This window comes from Chelonia mydas, chromosome 13, assembly GCF_015237465.2.
Source record: "Chelonia mydas isolate rCheMyd1 chromosome 13, rCheMyd1.pri.v2, whole genome shotgun sequence".
In the NCBI taxonomy this organism is placed as follows: domain Eukaryota; kingdom Metazoa; phylum Chordata; order Testudines; family Cheloniidae; genus Chelonia; species Chelonia mydas.
This window is the reverse complement of record NC_051253.2, coordinates 31,167,108-31,188,712: the sequence shown is the minus strand read 5'-3', so window position 1 is coordinate 31,188,712 and position 21,605 is coordinate 31,167,108. Positions and strand designations below refer to the sequence as shown.

Sequence of the window (21,605 nt, the reverse complement as noted above, 5' to 3'; positions counted from 1 at the left end):
TGCAGGTCCCCACATCTGTACCCTAGAGTTCAGAGTGGGGAAGGAACCTTGACAACTACTGATGGACTCAGCTCTCTCTCCTCGTGTCACTGAGCCAGATGGAGGCTTCCCTACTTCCCCAGCGCTTGATGGAGACACGGAGCTAGATAGCAGCTGGCTGGCTCAGGCTGAGGGCGGGCAGGATGGAAATGATGCTTCTTAGAAGAGGGAAGCCTACTAGAAGTTCACAAAATAGGTGACATAGGGTGTGTACAATGATCGTCCGGGCCAGTAGTGAGGGTCCCTGGGATGGGGGGAGGGGCCAGCACTGAGGCCCTTTGTCCCCCGGGTTCCAGGGGTCCCCTTTCCGCTGAGTTACAACTTTATTTACCCTGTGCTGAGCTCATAGCAGCCTCACCCACCCCGCTGACTCAGAGGCTCCAGAACGGCAATTGCCAGGGCGTGTGGCAGGGCTGCTCTGCTGGTCGCAGTGGGAGCATGGCCCAGGGGACTGAGTGCCCTGAGCAACCTGTCCTGCATTCACTCCACCAGCTTCCCACAGAGCGGCAGGTGTGTAGGTTCCAGCAATGACAAGGGTTTAGCGAGCGGGAGGTAAGCTCAGGAGAACACTCTGTGGTGGGGGCAGGGGCCTTGCCTACTGCGCCCAGTCCCAATGCAAATATTCAGTTACTGCACTGGCTTTCTCTCAGTGAAAGGCCTCCAGAGGGCCCTGCCTGCGACGGGCGGCGGCCGCTCTCCGAGGCCAGAGCTCAGTTTCTAAAAGCAGAGCGTCAGAGCTGCAGACACGGGACTGGCCTCCACCAAAGCCAGATGCGCCGACTCTGTGGGTGCTCAGGGGCTGGAGCATCCACAGGAAAAGACAGTGGTGCTCCGCACCCAGCAGCCACAGCTGTGCCCCGGCCTCGCTCATCAGCTGACGGGGGCATCGCGCTGCCGCCGAACCGCTGCAGGGCGGCTCGGTTAGGGGCTTGCGGGAGGGTGGAGAGTGGCGGGTGGGCAGGGGCCTCGGGGAGGGAGCAGAGTGGGGGCGGGAGGAGGTGGCGTGCGGGCGGGGCCTTGAGGGAAAGGGGCGGCGTGGGGGGGGGGCATCGGGCGAAGGGGGATTGAGCACCCCGGGGAAAAGGAAAAATCAGCACCAGTAGCCGAAGTGCTCCACAGTAACGGACCCAGCCGCAAGGCACACCTGCAGCTTCCAGAGCACACACTCCCTTGGCATAGGAAGGGCCCCTCTGTATTTTAGCTTGGGTCTCTTCATTTGGGGCCCTTCTCATCCCACATACGTGTATACTCCGAGTGGCACTGCAAGAACAGCAGGTGTGAGTTACTAGTTACTCCGGCGCCAGCATGCTTACACACAGCTCTCAGCCGGTGTGTAAACCCGAAGCTCCTGGCCCCTTCCCTGGCCCCTCCCTCGGAATGGCCCATCAGTCCCTGGAGCGCCCACCTCTGGGAGCGGATGGAGCTCCTCCACCTCCACAGTGACCTCGCTGGGCTGCTCTGCCTCCTCGGGGCTGCCAGCATCGTCCCCATCTCGCCTCTGGCTCTGCTCTTTGGCGCTGGCCTTGGATTTCTCCTTGGCCTTTTTACTCTTCTTCTTCTTGTTCAGTGTCAGTTTGCTCAGGGTGCCCCTCAGAAACTCCTTGCTCTTGCCATCTACTGCGCTGGGGCTGCTGAAAATCTCCACAGAAATGGCTAGGAGGATGCGGCCGCGGTAGAATATGCCCTCCCCCAGGCCCTCGTTCAGATCCTTATGGACATCCCGTAGAGCCGAGTTCTGGGGAGAGCCATACAGATTCACCCAGGCTGGGCCAAAGGTGGGGTTAAAGCCTGCAGGGACACAAATGCTTGCAATCAAATGGTTCAGGATTTGCCTTCACTGGCAGGTACACCTCCAGAGAGAGGTACACCTCCAGAGACAGACAGACACCCCACCCACTGACAGACCTGGGCGGTTCACCACAGACACACCCCCCACACACACACTGACATGGGCATATCCCCATAGACAGACACCCCACCCACAGACAGACACTACACCTAGACAGACCTGGGCTGTTCACCACCGATGGACACCCCACCCACAGACAGACATGGGCATATCCCCACAGACACCCCACCCACAGACAAACAAGGGTTGTTCACCACAGACAGACACCCCACCCACAGACAGTCAAGGGCTGTTCGCCACAGACAGCCCACTCACAGACAGATATGGGTGGTTCACCACAGACAGACCCACCCCCCAACCCCCACCAGACCTGGGCACTTCACGACAGACAGACCTGGGTGTACCCCACAGATAGAGGCATACATGACTGTGGCAGGTACATGGAGCGGGGATGGGGGAGCAGAATCATATTTGACGCTCGAGGTGCTGCCCGGATAGCTCCATGGCAGGGGACAGGACAGAGGCGGGTTCCTCACCATTCCTCCCAGGATCAGATATCTGCTGCAAGTCAATGAAGTGCGTAGCGAGCGCCACGTCCCCAATGTTTGCATCGTCTAACAGTTGGATTTTTATTTTTCTGGCAAGAGGAGGGAACATCTCAATGAAGCTGATCTGCTCGTTCCATTCTGGTTCTGCAGTGTCATTTTCCACCGAGGTCTCCCCCTGGGGCAGAGGAAGGCATGAGAACTGCACAGCGCACCGCTAAAGAACTCCAAGTGGCTTCAAAGCCAGCCACAAGTTCAAGAGAAATCACTGAGGCATTCTGGGAAAATCTGGATTCCCCATTAGTGTGTGGCTCTGTTCTGACCTCATTGCAAACACGAGGAGAGTCATTCTAAAACACTGGTGAGTGGCAACAGCCGCCAGGGCACAGATGCTGCATAAACCACCCTCAGCCAGCTGCGGGAGCTGAGCATGGGGGAGCTCAGAGCACTGGAGCACATGCAGGCCAGGCTCAGGCAGGAGCACTCACAGCTGAGCAAGGGTCGGCGCGGAGGGGCTCCAGCCCTCTAATGGCCAGAGCCAGCCCTGCCATGTGGAGTTAAGGGAGGGGGAGGGGGATGGCTTGTCCTGGAGGGGTAGGAGAAAGAAGATGTAAAATGGGGGAGAAGTAAATGTCATGTCCTCAGGTGCTGTCCTGCTCTGAAGAGAAGCTATACAAAGGCCCCGTGTTTATTGTCCCACTAACCTTAGATCAAATGACTCAGTTTATAAGAAAAACAATGGAGCTGCTCTTCCAGCCTGAACCTCTCTTACCTAGCCTGTATATAGAGCTGTGCACAACAGGAGAGTGCTAGCTTCAAAGCTGGGTGGACCGCAGCTCCTGTCCTTTCGTGCACCTTGTAATCAGTCTCTGGGTTTAACAGGAGCGAAGCATTTCCTGAGGACTCTGCACCACACTACAGGTGTGAGGGAAAAGCTGCGCAACCATGTGACTGATTAACAAAGGCTCCAGGCCTCAGGGCAGGACGGAGTCACAGGGTGGAGCAGCAGTCACATCAGGCTCTGCGGGACAGAGACTGGGGCTGTACAGGACAGAGCTGGCTGGGCAGTTTCAATGCATCCAGACACCATGGAACACACCCAAGGGAGCCAGACATGGAACAGTCTGTGTGATTTCACCCTTGGGATTTCTTTTGAGCTTTTTCCTATACTCAGCAGTGTGAGGAGTTCTAGAAACGTCTGTGTCTGTCTAGGTCTGATAGCCAAGCCACCTGCACTATCACAACAGGCTGGGACAGGAGGTCCTCAGAGTCTGGGCTGCGGCATCAGTATCTCATCGACAGCTCCTCTCCGCAATGAACCTATGCAGGCTCAGATTCTCCCTAATCACATGACTTTCCTGCTTTATTACTGGCTCATGCTGCTGCTAACCATATGCCTATCCAAGCTCTGATTGGCGCAGACTGTTTCTCCAAGTTTCAGTCTGCTCCCTACATCCATTCATATGCATTTCCGAAATAATGGCTCAACTGCACAGACGACAGTGATGTGGGGCTTAACATTCAGAAACTAGAGGGTCTGCCCAGGCCTCCCGGTGGAATACAGAGACCCAAATGCCCAAGCAGAGACTTACCTGTTGCCCGGCAAATGAGACCTTCACATATGGATCAATGAAAACTTTCTTCTCGCCCACAATCTTTGAGAACCCCCCCATGATTCCAGCACTCATGGTGGGCAGGCCCTCGGCTCGGTAAACCTTGATGCAGATTTTGGCCCACGGTCTCTCAGCTGGGACTCTCTTAGGCAGCAGCAAGTTCCTAGAAGAAATAATCATTGTTCTACTGGTCACAGTAAATCACCACAGCAAGACAAAGCCCAAGAACACACGAAATGTGGGAACTGCTAGGCCAAGGGCCCATTTCAGCTGGTCTCCCATCTCAGACAATGGCCTGCATCAGGGGCTTCAGGAAATGCAGCGACTCAGCCCCAGCCGCGCCACCGGTGAATGCTGGGGGGTGGTTTCCCCCTGCCCCCCCTAAACAAGCCCCTCTCCCCCCCCACATCGCGGAGGCCTGGGGTTCCACACACACACCCCACGGGGGGGGCGGGGGCTGCATAGGGCCCCAGAATAGCTAGGGACGGCCCTGCAGACTTACTTTTCAATGTCCTCATTCTGGCTGCTAGAGGAAGTGGGCAGGGAGCCCATTATATCACCTCGTGCAAAGACAGAAATGTTACACTTCACAAATCCTTTCACTCCTGCCCTGGTGTCCCTTGGGTCATTGATAACAGCCCACTTCTGAAAGAACCTGTGATCTAAAGAGATAAGGACAGGGACTCTGAGCTGTGAATTCCTAATCACACCACTGCCAGTTCTCCAAGAAACTCTAGCTCTGCACTTCTGAAATCAAAGATGCTACTGTGCTGGAACCAGCGCCCTGGGAAAACCCCGTCCGGGTTTAAGATGGGTAATCCTGGATAAAATGGCTCAGATATTTAAGTATGAAGTGTCACAGGCGTTGACTTTCCAATGTCCTGGGGGTGCTCCACCACAGACCCTGCCCCCACTCCACCCCTTCCTCCCAGGCCCCACCCAACTCCACCTCTTCCCACCACTGCTCCGCCCCCCCAGCCCTGCCACTTCCCGCCCCCTTCTCCCAGCACACTGCACCCTCGCTCCTTCCTCTCCCTCCCAAAGCTTCCTGCTGCTGCAAAACAGCTGATCATGGTGGGCAGGAGGCAGGGGAGGTGCTGATCAGTGGGGCCCGCTTGCGGGCAGCAAACACTGGGGGGCTAGAGGGGGAGCTGATAGGGGGGCTGCCGGTGGGTGCTCAGCACCCACCATTTTTTCCCTATAGGTGCTCCAGACCTGGAGCACCCACGCAGTCAGCGCCTATGTGAAGCATAGTTATTGAGGCGCTGATGGGAATAGAAGTTTTACTTAATTAAAGACTAGAAGATTTGACCCTCCAACTTTCTTTCAAGAGGAAGAGTTGCCCAGAGCTCCTGTGCCTGTTTATTTTCCTTTCCTGCCTGCAGTGGACCTGATATACCTCAGAAGTCTCAATTTTTCTCTCAGATTTAAAATGTGGAATTTTCTTGGTGTTTGGTTTTAAATATTCTCCTGTGAGAACCGCCACTCAGTCACTGGAGTGTTGTGTTTCGGAGCCTTCTGGAAAGTCACTCGCCTTTAAACTGAAGTGCAGTGTTGTCAACTCTCATGATTTTGCCATGAGTCTCAGGATAATTATTGCTTTCCTTAAAGCCCCAGCTGCTGGAGTGAAGTGGAGATGTGGTGATTTCAGCCTTCATTCTTAAAGAAAAATGAAGGTTCTAGCCCTCGGGGCTGTGGAGAAAGCTTCAAAATGTGACCCCAGTGCACCCTAAAGGCTCAAAAAGCAGAAGGCAAAGAAAAAGACCACCCCATCTATTATTTTTACATAATCTCACTTTTAAGCCAATCTCATGATGTTTGGTGAGCCTGATTCATGATTTTTGAACATTTGGGATTGGCAGTGCGGTGAAAGTGACCTGGAAGTGTCAGATTCTAGGCTATTATTTGCAGTGGGGTAACACCCCTAGAGCCCCAGGCAGGTGCAGCATAAACTCACGGGGCCTTGGCCTAGCAGGACATTTCCAAAAGTTAAATGATCTATCCCAAGCTTTTGGTGAACTGCAAAAAAGTGATAGAAAGTCATCTAGATTTTTCTGCAATTGGTTCAATTGTTATATTCAAGAGTTAGTAACAAAGTAAAAATATACATTAAAATTTTAAACCTAACCAGTGTCCCTTAGGTGAATTGACACAAGATGTCAGAACATTTTAGTATTACAGCTGAGTGGGTCTAATATTTATTTAATTTTCTTTCTTTATATAGGAATTCGATACAGTGCTCCTATCAGATAATAATTTCTAAGTTATTATCTGCAAAAAAACAAGATTCTTCAGGTGCCCAAGCAGCCCCTGGAATCATGGTTAAAGTTCCGCTCCCCCCCGAAAAAAATCTGAAATGGTGCCCCTCAAACAATGTGGAGGGATAAAACAGGGAACCGAGAGCAGCAGCCCCAAGGCTCTGCACACTGTACCTGGCTGGCTGTACACTGTCTCTGTGTCGATTTTGAATGTTCCTATGCGTGTTCCCAGGAACGGGATCTTCTTTGAATGAAAAACCTGCACATAACACACACATGCATTTCAGCCACTGAACGGCACGGCTGTCAACAGGGCGGACTGCAGCTGCTCAGAGAGGAATGGGCAGAGGGGACAGGCTGCTACGAACAGAAGGATCCTGCAAGCAGAGCTCCACTTCATTGGCACAGATGGCTGCATGCTTGTCGGTGGCACAGGACAGGTGAGACACACATGCTGCCCAGAAGCTGAGTGACCTCCCCCAGACATTAGGCCAGTCTCCCCACTGGACTGGATCAAAGGCCCAAACCAGCCAACCTTTCCCTCATGTCCAAACTGACCCTCTCCTGAGCCAAGGCCCACACCAGGCCGACCACCCAAGGAGCCCAGGCCAAGGCCTGAGCCAAGCTGACTTCTCCCCTGGGCCCTAGACAAGCTGCTGCGTGTGCCCAGACCCGCCTGAGGCCTGAACCGTGCCAACCCTGCTCTCATGTGCAGGCCCAGGCTCAAGCCAGGCTGACCTCCCCAACAACTGCAGGCCCAGTGAGGCCAACGTTGACTTTTCATGTGCCTGAACTGACTGCATTCCTGCCCATGGGCCAAGACCTGGACTGAACTGAGCCAACCTCTTAATCCATGGCCAGGAGGAGGCCTGAGCTGGGATGGCATCACTCTGGTGCCAAGCCAGGCTGGCCTCTCCTTCATGACAGGGCTGAGCACATTCCTGCAGGGAGGGGTGCCCTGCTTGGCCACAGGTGGAGGGCAGCAGGCTGCAGTGGAAGAAGAACTAGCATCTCTGGTCTCCGGCCTACATTTCAACGAACAGGTGCTGCTTTTAACCCTCTTATTATAAAGAGCCTCAGCTGAGTCTTCTGAGCTTCAGGTCTCAGAGTCTTTCAAGGGCCTGATTCTGCCCTGCCTTCCCCTTGCGCTGGCATTTATACACGTGCCAGGGTGGCTGAGTCAGAAAGCCCCTCCTTCCCACCAGCATGTTACACCCCTCTGCAGGCCAGGGGACAGGCAATGGGAACCATTCCTGGGGTGCCACTGACTTCAGTCTCCATCTGACTGGGACTGAGAGCAGCTCGTGCCCTTACTAGGGGGAGCAAAACCGCTACAAAATGTCAACTCCTCTCCAAGAGACAAAGTGAGTGAGGTAATATCTTTTATAAGCTTTTCCTCAGGTCTGGGAGAGGCTCTCCGAGTGTCACAGCTACATGCCAGGTGGAACCGATTGTTTAGCAGAATTAGTTAGCTCATATTCTAGGACCCATTCAAGGTAGAGTGCCCCGTGACCTTTCCTGGACCAGAGGAAGAGCTCTGTGTGGCTCGACAGCTTTTCTCTCCCCAACAGAAGTTGGTCCAATAAAGCTATTACCTCACCCTCCTTGTCTAATATCCTAGGACCGACACGGCTACAACTACACTGCAGACAAGTAAGTATAGCCGGAAATGGAAAAATGAACTGGGGGAAAGAATCTGGGCACATTTCTCCTGATATTTTACTGTGAGGAAGGGGCGCTTGGTTCTCCCTTGGGGGCTCAGTCAAGGCTGGGGAGGAACTCTCCCTTGGGTCAGTCTCAGCTGGAGGGTCAGGGGACCCCTACGAACAGTTGTGCTGAAATAGCTTAACGGTATAAAATTACAACTGGCATTTGCCAAGCAGATGTAACCCTGTGGGGCGCTATGAAAGCAGGAGACTGACAAACTGCGTGCAGTGGGGATATCGACGTGATCGGATGCTGTGGCCCAATCAGTACCAACATGTAAGAGGGCACACTTGCTATATATGGCGAAAAAAGCAACAACACTACCATTGCTGCTCTACCTGGGCTGCTGAAGGCGCTTGCCTAACAACACATAAGATGTAAAGTGGGTTACAGACTGCTATTGATTACAATGGGCTTTGGAGCAGGCCCTATAGCTACACATATAGCTTGTGTTACCTACAAGATGAGAGTCAGACCCTTTGAGATTTATTTCCAACTCTTCCACTGACTTGCTGTGTGATGCTGGACAGGTGCTTTAACTTGTCTGTGGCTCAGTTTCCCCACCTGTAAAATGGGGGTAATACCGGTGCCCTAACTTTGTACAAGAGCATGAAGAGCTCCAGGTGGAAGGTGCTGCCATAAACACACACACACACACGGCACCTCAGTGCAGCATGTCAGTTGTTGCCATTACACAGATTCTTGCCAATGTGACCCAAAGGGGTGTGGACAGCAGGGCATACTTACGGAAATCTCTATGAGTCTGTGAAATAAAACTTCCCTTGGTTCATGAAATTCAAACAAAAAATACTGCAAGAGAAGAGAGAGAAAACTGAGCAAAGCGCTCCCATCGCAACCCCGAGATTGGACACAGCCATGTCAAGTGTGTCTTGAATGAGGCTCACCTGTGGAGGTGCTGTGCGCTCCGTGTGACACTGGTTGTGTGTAGGCAGGGCTGCGCGCTCCGCGTGACCCTGGTTGGGGGTAGGCAGGGCTGTGCTCTCCGCGTGACCCTGGTTAGGTGTAGGCAGGGCTGCGCTCTCCGCGTGACCCTGGTTGGGGGTAGGCAGGGCTGCGCGCTCCGCGTGACCCTGGTTGGGGGTAGGCAGGGCTGCGCGCTCCGCGTGACCCTGGTTGGGGGTAGGCAGGGCTGTGCGCTCCGCGTGACCCTGGTTGGGGGTAGGCAGGGCTGCGCGCTCCGCGTGACCCTGGTTGGGGGTAGGCAGGGCTGCGCGCTCCGCGTGACCCTGGTTGGGGGTAGGCAGGGCTGCGCGCTCCGCGTGACCCTGGTTGGGGGTAGGCAGGGCTGCGCGCTCCGCGTGACCCTGGTTGGGGGTAGGCAGGGCTGCGCGCTCCGCGTGACCCTGGTTGGGGGTAGGCAGGGCTGCGCGCTCCGCGTGACCCTCGTTGGGGGTAGGCAGGGCTGTGCGCTCCGCGTGACCCTGGTTGGGGGTAGGCAGGGCTGTGCGCTCCGCGTGACCCTGGTTGGGGGTAGGCAGGGCTGTGCGCTCCGCGTGACCCTGGTTGGGGGTAGGCAGGGCTGTGCGCTCCGCGTGACCCTGGTTGGGGGTAGGCAGGGCTGTGCGCTCCGCGTGACCCTGGTTGGGGGTAAGCAGTGCTCGTGTTGCGACCCGGGCTGTGGAGAGTAACAGCAGCACAGCCTGCTCTCAGCCACACTGCAGTGTCCCTGGTCCCTTCTTTGCACCGTGACCTGTGCAGGTGGCTCTGGACACTCTACCAATAAGATCCCTGGCCCACCCCACGTACCTCATTGTAAAAGGGGCAGTTCGTTGACTTTTGCGTTGCTGTGTGCCTTTTCTCTTCTCCAACCTTCACCACCACAAAGGGGTCAATGTTCACCCCCACCAGCTTCTGGGCTTCAATGACATTGATCCCGATCTGTGGAAACATGGGAAAGGAATGCACTGACGGGTCCTTTCGGAGGAGCTGGGAGTGCCACCAATGAGAGGAAAGCTCGCCTGTTTCCTTCCTGCAGCCAGCTCTTCCAGAGACACAGCCCACCCGTTAGCCCATGACCCTTCACTGCTTTTTAAAATGCCCTGCGGTCACTAGCATTGCTTCCCGCCTTAGACACGTGACGGCATGCTCAGGAGGAGCAGGAGAAATGGGAAATCAAAGACTACAATCCAAGTTACCTTTCCACTGATGTATGGCAGAGCCTTTGCCCCCTAATATTCTAGGCGTTCCCTAGAGTATCCAGAGAAACACTGTAAAATAGCCAGCGGTTAGAGAACCGTAACATTTACAGCCAAATGGGCACTGCCCCTGCAGCATGGTCAAGCTGGCCTGGGAGTGACGGCTCCGCTACTGAGTGGCAGTGGGGCTCAGGCCAGCTGCATAACCTCCTGGGGCCATGTTCATTGCTGGGATACAGTGGCATCTCCGTGTGTCTGTTTGCTCGTCCCTAAGATGGGAATGAAAACCCCTGCCAGGTGGGCTATGAGGCCCAGTTAATATCTACACTGCACTTGGAGGATGCAAAGAGCTACAGAAGCACTGTTACTGTTGTTATTATTAAACTACAGGGCGCTGTTTAACAGCTGAGACAGCAAGAGGCTGATGGGTCTCCCCACATTGGGTTCGCAGTTTCTAATCTCCCTTAAACTCATATCTAAGTTTATGGCCCAGTAAGAATCCTGGCTCACACTGTTCAAAGGATGCATTCTGGAACCAGTTCCATCCCATGCAGAACGTTCACACAGACTCTCAGCCTCCGCATGGAGAAACCCCACCAGCAATGAAAGGAAATATCAACACCCATCTGGGCCCGGCCAGTGGGGTTGGAAATGTAGGCGTTTAAGAGCTTATTCATCAGACGAGGAAAGGAGAGCTCTGCTGAGGCCAGTATGTGATTAACATGGAATAGGAAGCAGGGATGTGGCAAAGAGGAACTGCCGGACTGTTCCTTGGAGAGGGCGGAGGGGCAGAGACAATGGCGGCCTGCCTGTCTGTTACACATTGAAGGGAGACACTCGCCTGGCGGTTAGCCGCCCTGACCGTAGCAGACCTGGCTCGGGGCAGGGATCCAAGGGGAGGCACATGACTTGCAGGTCTTCAGTACAATACCTGGAAGCTTTGTGGTCTAGGAGTGGCAAACAGGTCCCACTTGCAGAGGCGTCTGGAACGGCTGCAAGGGAAACAAACTAGCTGAGTAGGCCTCTAAGCAAAACCCTCCTGTAACTTACTGGGGCTGCAGCCTGCACAGGTGCAGAAGTAGCGTCATTGCCCACTGGCACTGATCACACAGTTACGCTCCTACGGTGGAGCTGTAATGGCTGGAGACCAAGGGCCCATCAGCCAAGACATGAGCACGGGGAAAGGAAACTCCAAACACTCCTCCCAGGCAGCCCCAGCAATTCCAAGCAACCGTCCTCCGTAGGTGGCTCAGCTGGAGGCTCCATGAAGAGGCCACATTTCCCCAAGGGCACCATCATGTCCTGCTACTGGAGAGCAGAAACACCACAGCCTGGCTGCACACACAGACACAGGCTGCAGGCAGACGCGTAGCCGGGGGGAGCGAACAGGGGGAGCGATCCAAAAAAAATGGCCCCACCCGCTGCGGCGCTGTTACTCACCCAGCGGCCGTCCCTCACTCGCGCCGGGTGTCTCCGGTGGCACGGACGGTCCCGCCGCCGAAGACCCGGAGCGAGTGAAGGTCCCGCCACCGAGGTGCCGCCGAAGACCCGGAGCGAGTGAAGGTCCCGCCACCGAGGTGCCGCCGAAGACCCGGAGCGAGTGAAGGTCCCGCCACCGAGGTGCCGCCGAAGACCCGGAGCGCCGCCGGGTGAGTAAAAGTGCCGCAGCGGGTGGCATCTCTTTTTTGGATCGCTCCCCCTGTTCCCTCAACTGGGGAAAATTTAAAAGGCGCCAAGACATTGACAAGGCGCCACTTGTGCTCAGTGGGGGAGCGGCCGCTGCCCCGCTCCCACCCAGCTACGCTACTGGCTGCAGGAAGGGTAAACAAGGCTGGACTGAACCCCCAGGGGCCTGTGGGTAAGACTCAGCTCCTCAGAGTACCCCAGCACAGTGGGGAGGGGCCCCTGGGCCCAGCTGTGTGGAGAGACCCACACCTTCACCAAGCAAAAGGCCATGCAGAGCACTGACCCTTGCCTGGGGGAGAGAAGAGGAGCATGTGCCAGGTACCTCTTGACAGGGCTGAAGACGATGCCCAAGAACTCCATATCAGACTCATCATCGTACTCCTCCTCCTCATCATCATCATCACTCTCCAGGCCCTTCACCAGCTTCCTGCCCAGTGCTGTGGCCTTCCTATCCAGCTCATGAGCTCGCTTCACGTCAGCTGTCCTGGAAACACATACATACTTGTCAGCCTCGTGTGAGGCTGCCCTGGCAAGAGCAGAGAGTCAACCAAGGAAGCGTTGCTTCTCCGATCCCCGAGCACCTGCGCATTGCTCCGAGAGGGCACAGGCCCCCAGAGTACTTACTGCAGCTCCTCGAATCCAGCATTGCGGATAATTAACTCGGAGCTGCAAGACACAGAAACACTAGTCAAAACAGCCAGCCCGTTATTGCTGTTCACCAAACACATGCTTCCGAGTCTGCTCTCGCTTTAACTGAACTGCTCCCTGTTGTAAGGCCTTTGTTTTCATTGCAGAGACTGCACAGACTCTGTACAGCATCACTATCTGGCCATCTCCTTACCCCACACCCGCCACTGTAACCTCTGAGCTCCTCAGGTCAGAATTTCAGAGCAAAGACAGCCATGATAACTCCCCCTTCTGACTCCTCTGCACCCACACCACATTGCCAGTCTGTGTGCCATCTTGCACAGCCTCTGGGGATTGCCAGGACCAGTACTTACTTACCCCTGTCTCCACTGTAACCCTTCGTCCCTTCTCACTTTGACTAGTGCCTTTCCTACTTGCATGGTCTTCTGCAGGGCAGCACAGACCAGCCAGCACTGAAGGGAGGTGCAGGCTATCTGCCCAGTGTTGAAAAAGACAAGGCTGCAGCTCTGTTGGATGCTGACACCTACCCCATGCCTGCCAAGTGGTTTACAATCCCACGTCCCGGCGAGTAGTCTGGACTCCGGCACTGATCTTACACACAGCTAAAACAGTTATGTCTGACCAGGCAATCTGTCTCAAACCATCCCACTAGCACTGTAAAAAGCCACTGCGGACAGGCCCTAAGGGAACAAGGATGAGAGTGCAGAAGTGGCCTGATTTTTTCCTCTTCCATTATTTTCAGTACCTGTCTTTCATCTGGTAGACAAAATCCTCTTCATGCCATGTACCCGCTGAGCCATCAGGAGGCTGGTAGCGCAAATCTAGCTCGATATAGATCTAGGAAGGGAAAGAGCAGCATGCATGAAGGGCACAGCAGCCAGAGACTGCCCAGTGACACACCAAAGGGGAGGAGAAAGGACATTACAAATAAGAAGGAAAAGTGAAGAAAGCTGTCAAGGGCTTTCCTGGCTGGCCAGCAGGAACAGGCAGCCTGGCTGTGCAGAATCCCTGTCTGATGGTTCAACAGACGATACTGTACTTGCCCAATACCACTTCCAGCCACAGCTCCCTGCAGTTTCCCAAACCCAGGGACAAATGGAAACTAAGCTAAGCTCAGGTTTCCAAGTTTAAAATGCACCATTAGCAGCTTTCCCCCATGGGCTTGGTGCACTGGCTTTGAGGGGTAGTGCAAACTGGGAAATGAGAGAGGGGCCCAGGGCTTGGTCATGACCAGCTAATATGGCTTTAACCATTACTGTCTTTGCCTTCACTTGATGCAAAATAGGGTTGAAAATGTGCTAATAACCAAGTTAGCGAATCTGTTCTAAACCGCCACCTAGGGGAGGTGGATTTAACCAGCAATGCTGTTACATAAACTTCACCTGCAGCTCCCGGAGGTCAAAAGAGGGGGCAGCTTTGCCACTGACATCAGTTGGAATGGGAGCAGGAGTGGGCACTTTGGCTACAATTTTCAGAAACAACCAGCAATTACTCAGTTTGGGGACATCCAATCAGAGATATTGCAGCTCCTATGGACTTCATTCAGCTGGGGCTCTCTACAGCTGACAGCTGAGAGAGATCTTCTGTCCACAAGTGAGAAAGAGAAGGAAAGTATGCTCAGGTGGTAGAGGCTAGAGCCCTGCATGGGACAATTTTTTAAAATCCCTCTCCCGTCCCGCCCCACTATGCCCATTCCCACCTGCTCTGTCATTGTTTCGTGCATTTTTATCCCACTACCACCTGCAAAACCTTAGTCCCCTCAAATCCTTCAAGACAGACAGATTCCCCCATGCTACCAAAAAAAAAAAAAATACTGTCAATTAACACAGAAGCTCTCAGCCAGGGGTCCGGAGCCCGCGGGGGCTGTGAGCAGGTTTCAGGGGGTCCGCCAAGTAGGGCCAGCATTAGACTCACTGGGGCCCTCGGCGAAAGCCGAAGTCCCGCTGCGTGGGGCTGAAGCCCAGGCCTTAACCTTGCCACGCAGGGCTGAAGTCGAAGCCTGAGCAATGTGGCTTCACGGGGGCTCCTGTGGCATGAGGCCCCAGGCAATTGCCCTGTTTGCTACCCCCTAACTCAGGCCCTGGCTTTTACAAGCAGAAAACCAGTTGCTGTGGCATGGCTGGGCCATGGAGTTTTTATAGCATGATGGGGGGCCCTCAGAAAGAAAAAGGTAGAGACCCCCTGAATTAATAATTAATATATATATATAAACCGAATTCAGACATAATTTTTACCAAAAAAAAAATCACATCTTGCTTAAACCATGTAAAAAAATACTTTAACTTCTTGTTATAATAGACATCAAATTTCTTTCTACCCTCCAGGAACTTGTCTAGTTCTTTTTTGAACCCTGTTATAAGGCCTTTAGCCTTCACAACATCCTCTGACAAAGAGTTCCACAGGTTGACTGTGTGTTGTGTGAAGAAATACTTCCTTTTGTTTGTTTTAAACCTGATGCCTATTAATTTCATTGGGTGACCCCTAGTTCGTGTGTTATGAGAAGGAGTAAATAACACTTCCTTATTCACTTTCTCCACGCTAGTCATGATTTTATAGACCTCCATCATATCCCCTAATCGTCTCTTTTCCAAGCTGAAAACTCCCAGTCTTATTACGCTCTCCTCATACGGACGCTGTTCCATACCCCTAATCATTTTTGTTCCCCCTCACTGTTTTTTTTTTTCAAATTGTAACGTTTCTTTTTTGAGGTGGGGCAACCAGAACTGCAGGCAGTATTCAAGATCTGGGCGTACCGTGTATTTATATAGTGGCCTTGTGATATTTTCTGTCTTATTATCTATCCCTTTCCGAACAGTTCCCAACATTCTGTTTGCTTTTCTGACCAGCTGCTGCACATTAAGTGGATGTTTTCAGAGAACTATCCACAGTGTCTCCAAGATCTCTTTCTTGAGTGATAACAGCTAATTTAGACCCCATCATTTTGTATATATAGCTGGGATTATGTTTTCCAATGTCCACTACTTTGCATTTATCAACGTTGAATTTCATTTGCCATTTTGTTGCCCAGTTTTGGGAGCTCCCTTTGTAATTCTTCCCCAGGGCTCCGGCAGCAGGGCTCCGGGGACGGGGCTCCGGCCACCACTACCACCCTGGGCCCTTTAAATCGTCCCCGGAGCCTGCCGTAGCCCTGGGGAAGCGGTGGCGGGGCTCTGGGGACGATTTAAAGGGCCCAGGGCTCGGCCGTCGCTACCACCCCAGGCCCTTTAAATTGCTGCCCCAGCCCCACGCGCTGCTACTTCAGGGCTCCGGCAGCAGGGCTCTGGCAGCAATTTAAAGGGCCGGGGGCTCCAGCCGCAGCTGGGAGCCACAGGCCCTTTAAAGTGCACCTGGGGAAGCCGATCCACCCCGGTACAGCACATCGGCTCGTGCCGGTACGCTGTACCGGGGCGTACCAGCTTACTTTCGCCTCTGATTATAGCTCACGAAAGCTTATGCCCAAATAAATTTGTTAGTCTCTAAGGTGCCACAAGGACTCCTCGTTGTTTTTGCTGATACAGACTAACACGGCTACCACTCTGAAACCAGTATTATTGAGTAAGGTTAAGATTCCGTCAGGTATTTTTAGTAAAAGTCACAGACAGGTCATGGGCAATAAAAAAAAATTCACGGAAGCCTGTGACCTGTCCTGACTTTTAATAAAAATACTCGGGGGAGGGGCGAGGGAGAGACGAACAGTCAGAGCGCTGCCGAGGGCCGACCTCTGGCAGCTGCTTCAGCCCGGGGGCCGCTGCTCCAGCCCTGCCGCTGCAGAATCCGTGATTTCTGTGACCTTCATGATTAAATAGTATCCTTATTATTGAGTCTTCTAAATTTTATGACCTCTCTAAATCTCCTGGAGCATTTCAGTCTCCATCAGCATCCTGGTCAGGTGGCCGGCAGTATATTCCTAATGCTATATTCTTTTTATTCAAGCATGGAATTACTATCCATAGAGATTCTGTGGCATAGTTTGATTCATTTAATATTTTTACTACATTTGACTCTACTCTTTCTTTCACATATAGTGCCACTCCCCCGCCAGCACAACCTCCTCGGTCATTCCTGTATATTTTGTACCCTAGTATTAGTGTGTCCCATTGATTTCCATCATTCCACCAAGTTTCTGTGATGCCTATTATATCGATATCCTCATTTAATACCAGGCACTCAATTTCACCCATAATAGTATTTAGACGTCTAGCATTTCTATATAAGCGCTTAGAACATTTGTCACTTGTTAGCTGTCTGCCATTATGTGATGTCACTGAATGCAACTTTTTTGCATTTGACAGTTTCTCGCCAGTTCCCACTTGTACTTGATCATCTTCCATCCTCTCCTCCTTACCAGAATATAGAGAATCCCCATTAATAGATCCTCCCCTCCGGGACGTTTCTGTCAGAACCGTGTGCACCTCCACACAGGGGTGAAAGTGGGCCAGTACGGTGTACTGGTAAGAAGCCGGTACTGGCTCGTACACAGCGGATGTTAAAACACGGCTGTTGCTGCCCCTTCCCCGTCCCCATCGGCAGCCCTGCTGGTAGGGAGCCTACCGGCAGGGCTGCCACTGACAGGGGGCGGGGAAGGGGCAGCGATGTTAAAACGCTGAGGCAGCGCTTTAATGTCATTTCCCCTTTTGCCCCTCCCGCCCCCAGTCCACCAACAGGGGAAGGGCAAAAGGGGCAGTTTCCCCGGGGCCGGCAATTTAAAAGTGCCAGGGGCTCCCGGCTGGAGTCAGGCAGCTAGGATGGGCTGGCTGGGGGAGGCTGACCCCAGCCCCACCCCTTCCGTCTGAGGCCCCGCCCCTTCCGGGGCCCGGAGCTGGGCCCCCTTACCAGAAAGAAGTTTATATTACTTTCACCCCTACCTCCACACCTAGCAGAGGAGCACACAGGAAACATCTTCAATCAAGTCAGCGGCTGGAAACCAGGAGAAGGCCCCGTCTGACCTATTGGTTCTCTGCAGGTGCAGGTGTTGCAAGCCACTACTTTTTTCAGGATCCTACCACCTTAGACTGCAGAATTTCAGCTTTCCTTCAAAAAATGAAGACTTTAGCCGAGTGGTTCTCAACCTGCAGCCACTTGTGGCCCGATCAGCACACAGCTGCGGGCCATGTGACATCCTCAGGGCCGTACAGATAGTATATATATTGTGTGGATGCAGCCCACATAACAGAGAGCTGCCTATGTGGCCCACGATGGTAAACAGGTTGAGAACCACTGCTCTAGCCCATATGCTTGCAAGATAAGACTTCAAATCAGGAAGCAAGTGATATCACTGCAGTGATGTCTGCCTGTGTCTGCAGACCCCTGAACCAACAGCTCTCAGAGACACCTACAGCTCATTTCGACTCAGAACCACTGCTCTAGCCATGTCCCTGGGTAGTGACCCTTCCTCACAACCTTCCCCCAGTCAGACCCGCATAGACAAAGGGAAAAGAAATTGCATGTCTCTCCAGCCGCTGGCAGAAAGGTCTGAGTTGGCAGCTTCTCACTGCCGCTCACCGGCTGAGGGACAATTTTGGCTTGGTACGTGGAAGAGCCAGGGGAGCAGCCCTTGGAGGAACAAAAAGGAAGAAATGGCTGTACATGACACTGGGACCTGTAGTCCCTCAGGTGGCATTTCTCGCCCTGTCGCCAGGCATTCTGCTCTTACTCGCTCCCATCGTTCTGCGCTTACTGGACTGTAAACAGCTCTGGTATCAGCTTCCCCGACTCGGAGCCACAGGCTGCTTCTCGTCACTGCGAAGCAGCCCATTAAGCATGAGGCACGTTTAGTTGCTGCACAGCTGGCATCACACAGGCAGGATACAGACACGGGAAGGCCCATAATTGGTTCCCGGACACGTTCTGTATGTACCGTTAGACTTGCACTCAGAGAGACTCCCAAGAGATTTTGCTCCAGAGCCTCCTATCCTGGGCTTACTGCCCTAGCCATGGCTGTTCTGGGTGTGCCTACTGGGAGGAAATAATCCTTTTTCAGACTATTTTAGCGTCCAGTCCCTACAGTGCTGCAGGGCAGCCCCCGCCTTCCCACATGAAATAGGGGCCTTTTGAGGGTGTCTAGAAATGGAGGAATCTAACTAAGTAATTTGAGAGAAGGTCAGGGACTCGCTCCTGTGGGCCCTGATGTGGATAAACTCTTCTCAGGCCCTTATGGCCTCATCTAGCCATTTCCTCATTGCCAGGGACTGGATTCTAAAACTCTCACTCCCGGTTTGTGGAGAGCTCCGTTGAGTGTTTGGAGTTCATTAGAAACCAAAGATCTCCCTTTCCATTGGAAGCTGGGAGAAGGGGAGGAGATTTCTGTGACAGTGTACTCCGTATGATGTTATGAAAATATGCTAATGAATGTGAATATAATGTAACTGGAATATGCTTCATGCAAAAGGTCTCTTGTAAGGTATCATTACAAAGCTTATAATCTACTCAGTGTGGTCATCCTATTTGTATGTATGTATCATTCTTGTATCTGAAACTAGAAATATGAAATATAACTCTGAGGTCCTATTGTAATTATGCAAAGTGTGGCCCACTAATGGTGGTTTGGAATTTTGATGGCTCCCATTAACCAGGACAATTGACTGTAGATGGCTCTGTTTACTTGTAAGTCTTCCTGTATACCTGTGTGCTGGCAAGTGGGTAATGAAGTCTTACAGTGACATGTGATCATGTCACCTGGCCTGGAATCCATCTTTAACCTGGTGCTTTTCCATTTAGAAGGAGGGGTGGGAACCCAGAGAGGGACAAAGGATTCCCACCTTATGCAAAAGATGTATAAGGGGTGGAACAGAACAAAACAGACTGCAGTCATGAGAAATCCCCTAGCTACCACCTGAGCTGGAACGAGGACTGTTTCAGGGGAAAGGATTGTGCCCAGACTAAGAAGGTGTCCAATCTGTGAAAGAAGCTTATTGAAATATCTCTGAGGGTGAGATTTTATCTGTATTCAGTTTTCTTACTGTATTAGGCTTAGACTTGCGTGTTTTATTTTATTTTTCTTGGTACTTCACTTTGTTCTGTCTGTTGTTACTTGGAACCGCTTAAATCCTACTTTTTGTATTTAATAAAATCACTTTTTACTTATTAATTAACCCAGAGTATGTATTAATACCTGGGGGGGCAAACAGCTGTGTATCTCTCTCTATCAGTGTTATAGAGGGTGAACAATTTATGAGTTTACCCTGTATAAGCTTTATACAGGGTAAAACGGATTTATGTGGGGTTTGGACCCCATTGGGAACTGGGCATCTGGGTGTTGGAGACAGGAGCACTGCTTAGGCTGTTTTCAGTTAAGCCTGCAGTTTTGGGGGATGTGGTTCAGACCTGGGTCCAGGTTTGTAGCAGTCTGGCACAACCAGGCAGGGCACTGAAGTCCCAAGCTAGCAGGGGAAACAGGCTCAGAGGTAGTCTCAGCACATCAGGTGGCTGTCCCAAAGTGGGTTTCTGTGATCCAATCCATCACAATTTCCTCCTCGTCAGAAGGGTGAGAGTGTTTTTCTTCAGGGGTTTGGTGTGCTTTGCTTTGGGACTAGCCTTGCATGTAGGAGGAGAGAAAGATAATAACAAAGAGGAGGAGAACCGGAAAAAAGCTGTCTTGGCCTAAAGCTTCAGAGGCAGAGGGACAGGAGCTGGGAGTGCCACACTGGGATAGGAATGGCTTTCTCCACAGTCCCTGGGATAAGCAGCCTGGCCCCAAATTAACATGATGTTCATAAGAACCTCTGGTCAGAAGCAGAGATCCTGGTTGCTGGAGGAGACACAAGGCCAGACAGACCATCAGTGTTCATATGGAGAGGCATAGCCCAGGGTGGGAATTTCAGCGTTTGGATACCAAGCTGACAGGCATCTCTTGGAAGTGCAGGGTACATGGCTGCAGAAGCCTGGTGTGAGGCAAACCTGCAGCCATAGCAGGGCTGCTCTCTCAGCTGCACTGACCTCCCATCCAACAGAGCCTGCAAGTGACTCAGCCCTCAGGCATGCGGCAGCAGCCTATGCCTGAGCAGAGCCTGGGTCAGCTGACCCCCAGACTCAGATATTTCCCCAATGTCAGAGCTGCAAGTTAGTCCATGCAACAGCACTACCCAGCCAGGAACCCTCCTGTGGCCTCACTGTGAAGCAGACTCTCTAGACTCCCAGCCTGCTCCAGATCCGGTTCCTGTTCCTGGCCCGATCCCTGTTCCAGCTTTGCCCATGTCCTACCCTGACCTTGCTCCAGCTCTATGACTGACCTGCTCCACCCTGCATCCACCTCCTGACCCCCGGCTCTGACCTTGGCCTGCATTTGGACTCCAGCTATGGTACTGATTTGGCTTGTCCATGGACTCTAACCACCCGGCTTCAACCTCTGCTCCAACCACCAGGCCTGACTGCCTGGCACCCACGCCTGACACCAGGGAGAAAGGTGGAGAGTTTCTGGGATGTGAAACCCTTGCAAACTAGCAATGTCCAGTGTCTCACCAAGGATCCTGTTAAAGCTGTGAAATACACACCAGCTATTAAAGAGCATATGACCACTCAGACCACATGGAGATCGCATTGAGCGGTATACATAACACTATATCACAGGCTGTTTCTGGAACAATCGGCTTCAGAAAGTCACAAAAGACACCTTGGCTTTCTGAAGAGGACTTTGATAGATGAGCGAAAAAGGCAGTAAACAAGCAGGGAGCTGTCTGAAAACCTAAACAGTTGAAAGGCATTTTCCAGGCCTTAGCACAACATGACTGTGAGATCTGTATCAATTCCCTGGCCGACAAAGCAGAGGACAGCCTGAAGTATAACAACCTGTCCTGCCTACAAAGCTATCGCGCACCTGGCTGGCAGCCATAAACATCTTCTAACATCCTCATCACAAAACCAGACAGCTCTCCCTACTCACTATCCAACGAGGAACTGGACAGATGGAAAACACATGATGAAAGCACACACCTGCCAACAACTATCCAGAGCTATATGACCTGGCTAACCATACAGCAGCACACCCAGGGATGAATACTGATCCTCCATCGCTCGAGGAAGTACAAAAGGCCATCCAACAGTTATGGAATCAACATGCTGCTGGACCTGATAGTATTCCACCTGAGCTGCTCAAAAATGCCTCAGAA

The 21,605-nt window shown here is 52.6% G+C and overlaps 1 protein-coding gene across 1 annotated transcript in view; it reads right to left on the bottom strand.

Moving 5' to 3' along the window:
* LOC102930838 (fer-1-like protein 4) overlaps window positions 1–21,605 on the bottom strand; it is a 108,713-nt gene that overhangs the window by 72,143 nt on the left and 14,965 nt on the right. Inside the window, exons 5-15 of the mRNA XM_037877122.2 lie at window positions 13,247–13,338; window positions 12,478–12,519; window positions 12,176–12,337; window positions 11,099–11,159; window positions 9,779–9,910; window positions 8,759–8,821; window positions 6,479–6,563; window positions 4,549–4,708; window positions 4,026–4,209; window positions 2,425–2,611; window positions 1,445–1,827 (exon numbers count right to left, since the gene is read on the bottom strand). Of these exons, the coding sequence (XP_037733050.1) occupies window positions 1,445–1,827; window positions 2,425–2,611; window positions 4,026–4,209; window positions 4,549–4,708; window positions 6,479–6,563; window positions 8,759–8,821; window positions 9,779–9,910; window positions 11,099–11,159; window positions 12,176–12,337; window positions 12,478–12,519; window positions 13,247–13,338 (1,551 nt within the window). The remainder of the gene's footprint in view (window positions 1–1,444; window positions 1,828–2,424; window positions 2,612–4,025; window positions 4,210–4,548; window positions 4,709–6,478; window positions 6,564–8,758; window positions 8,822–9,778; window positions 9,911–11,098; window positions 11,160–12,175; window positions 12,338–12,477; window positions 12,520–13,246; window positions 13,339–21,605) is intronic.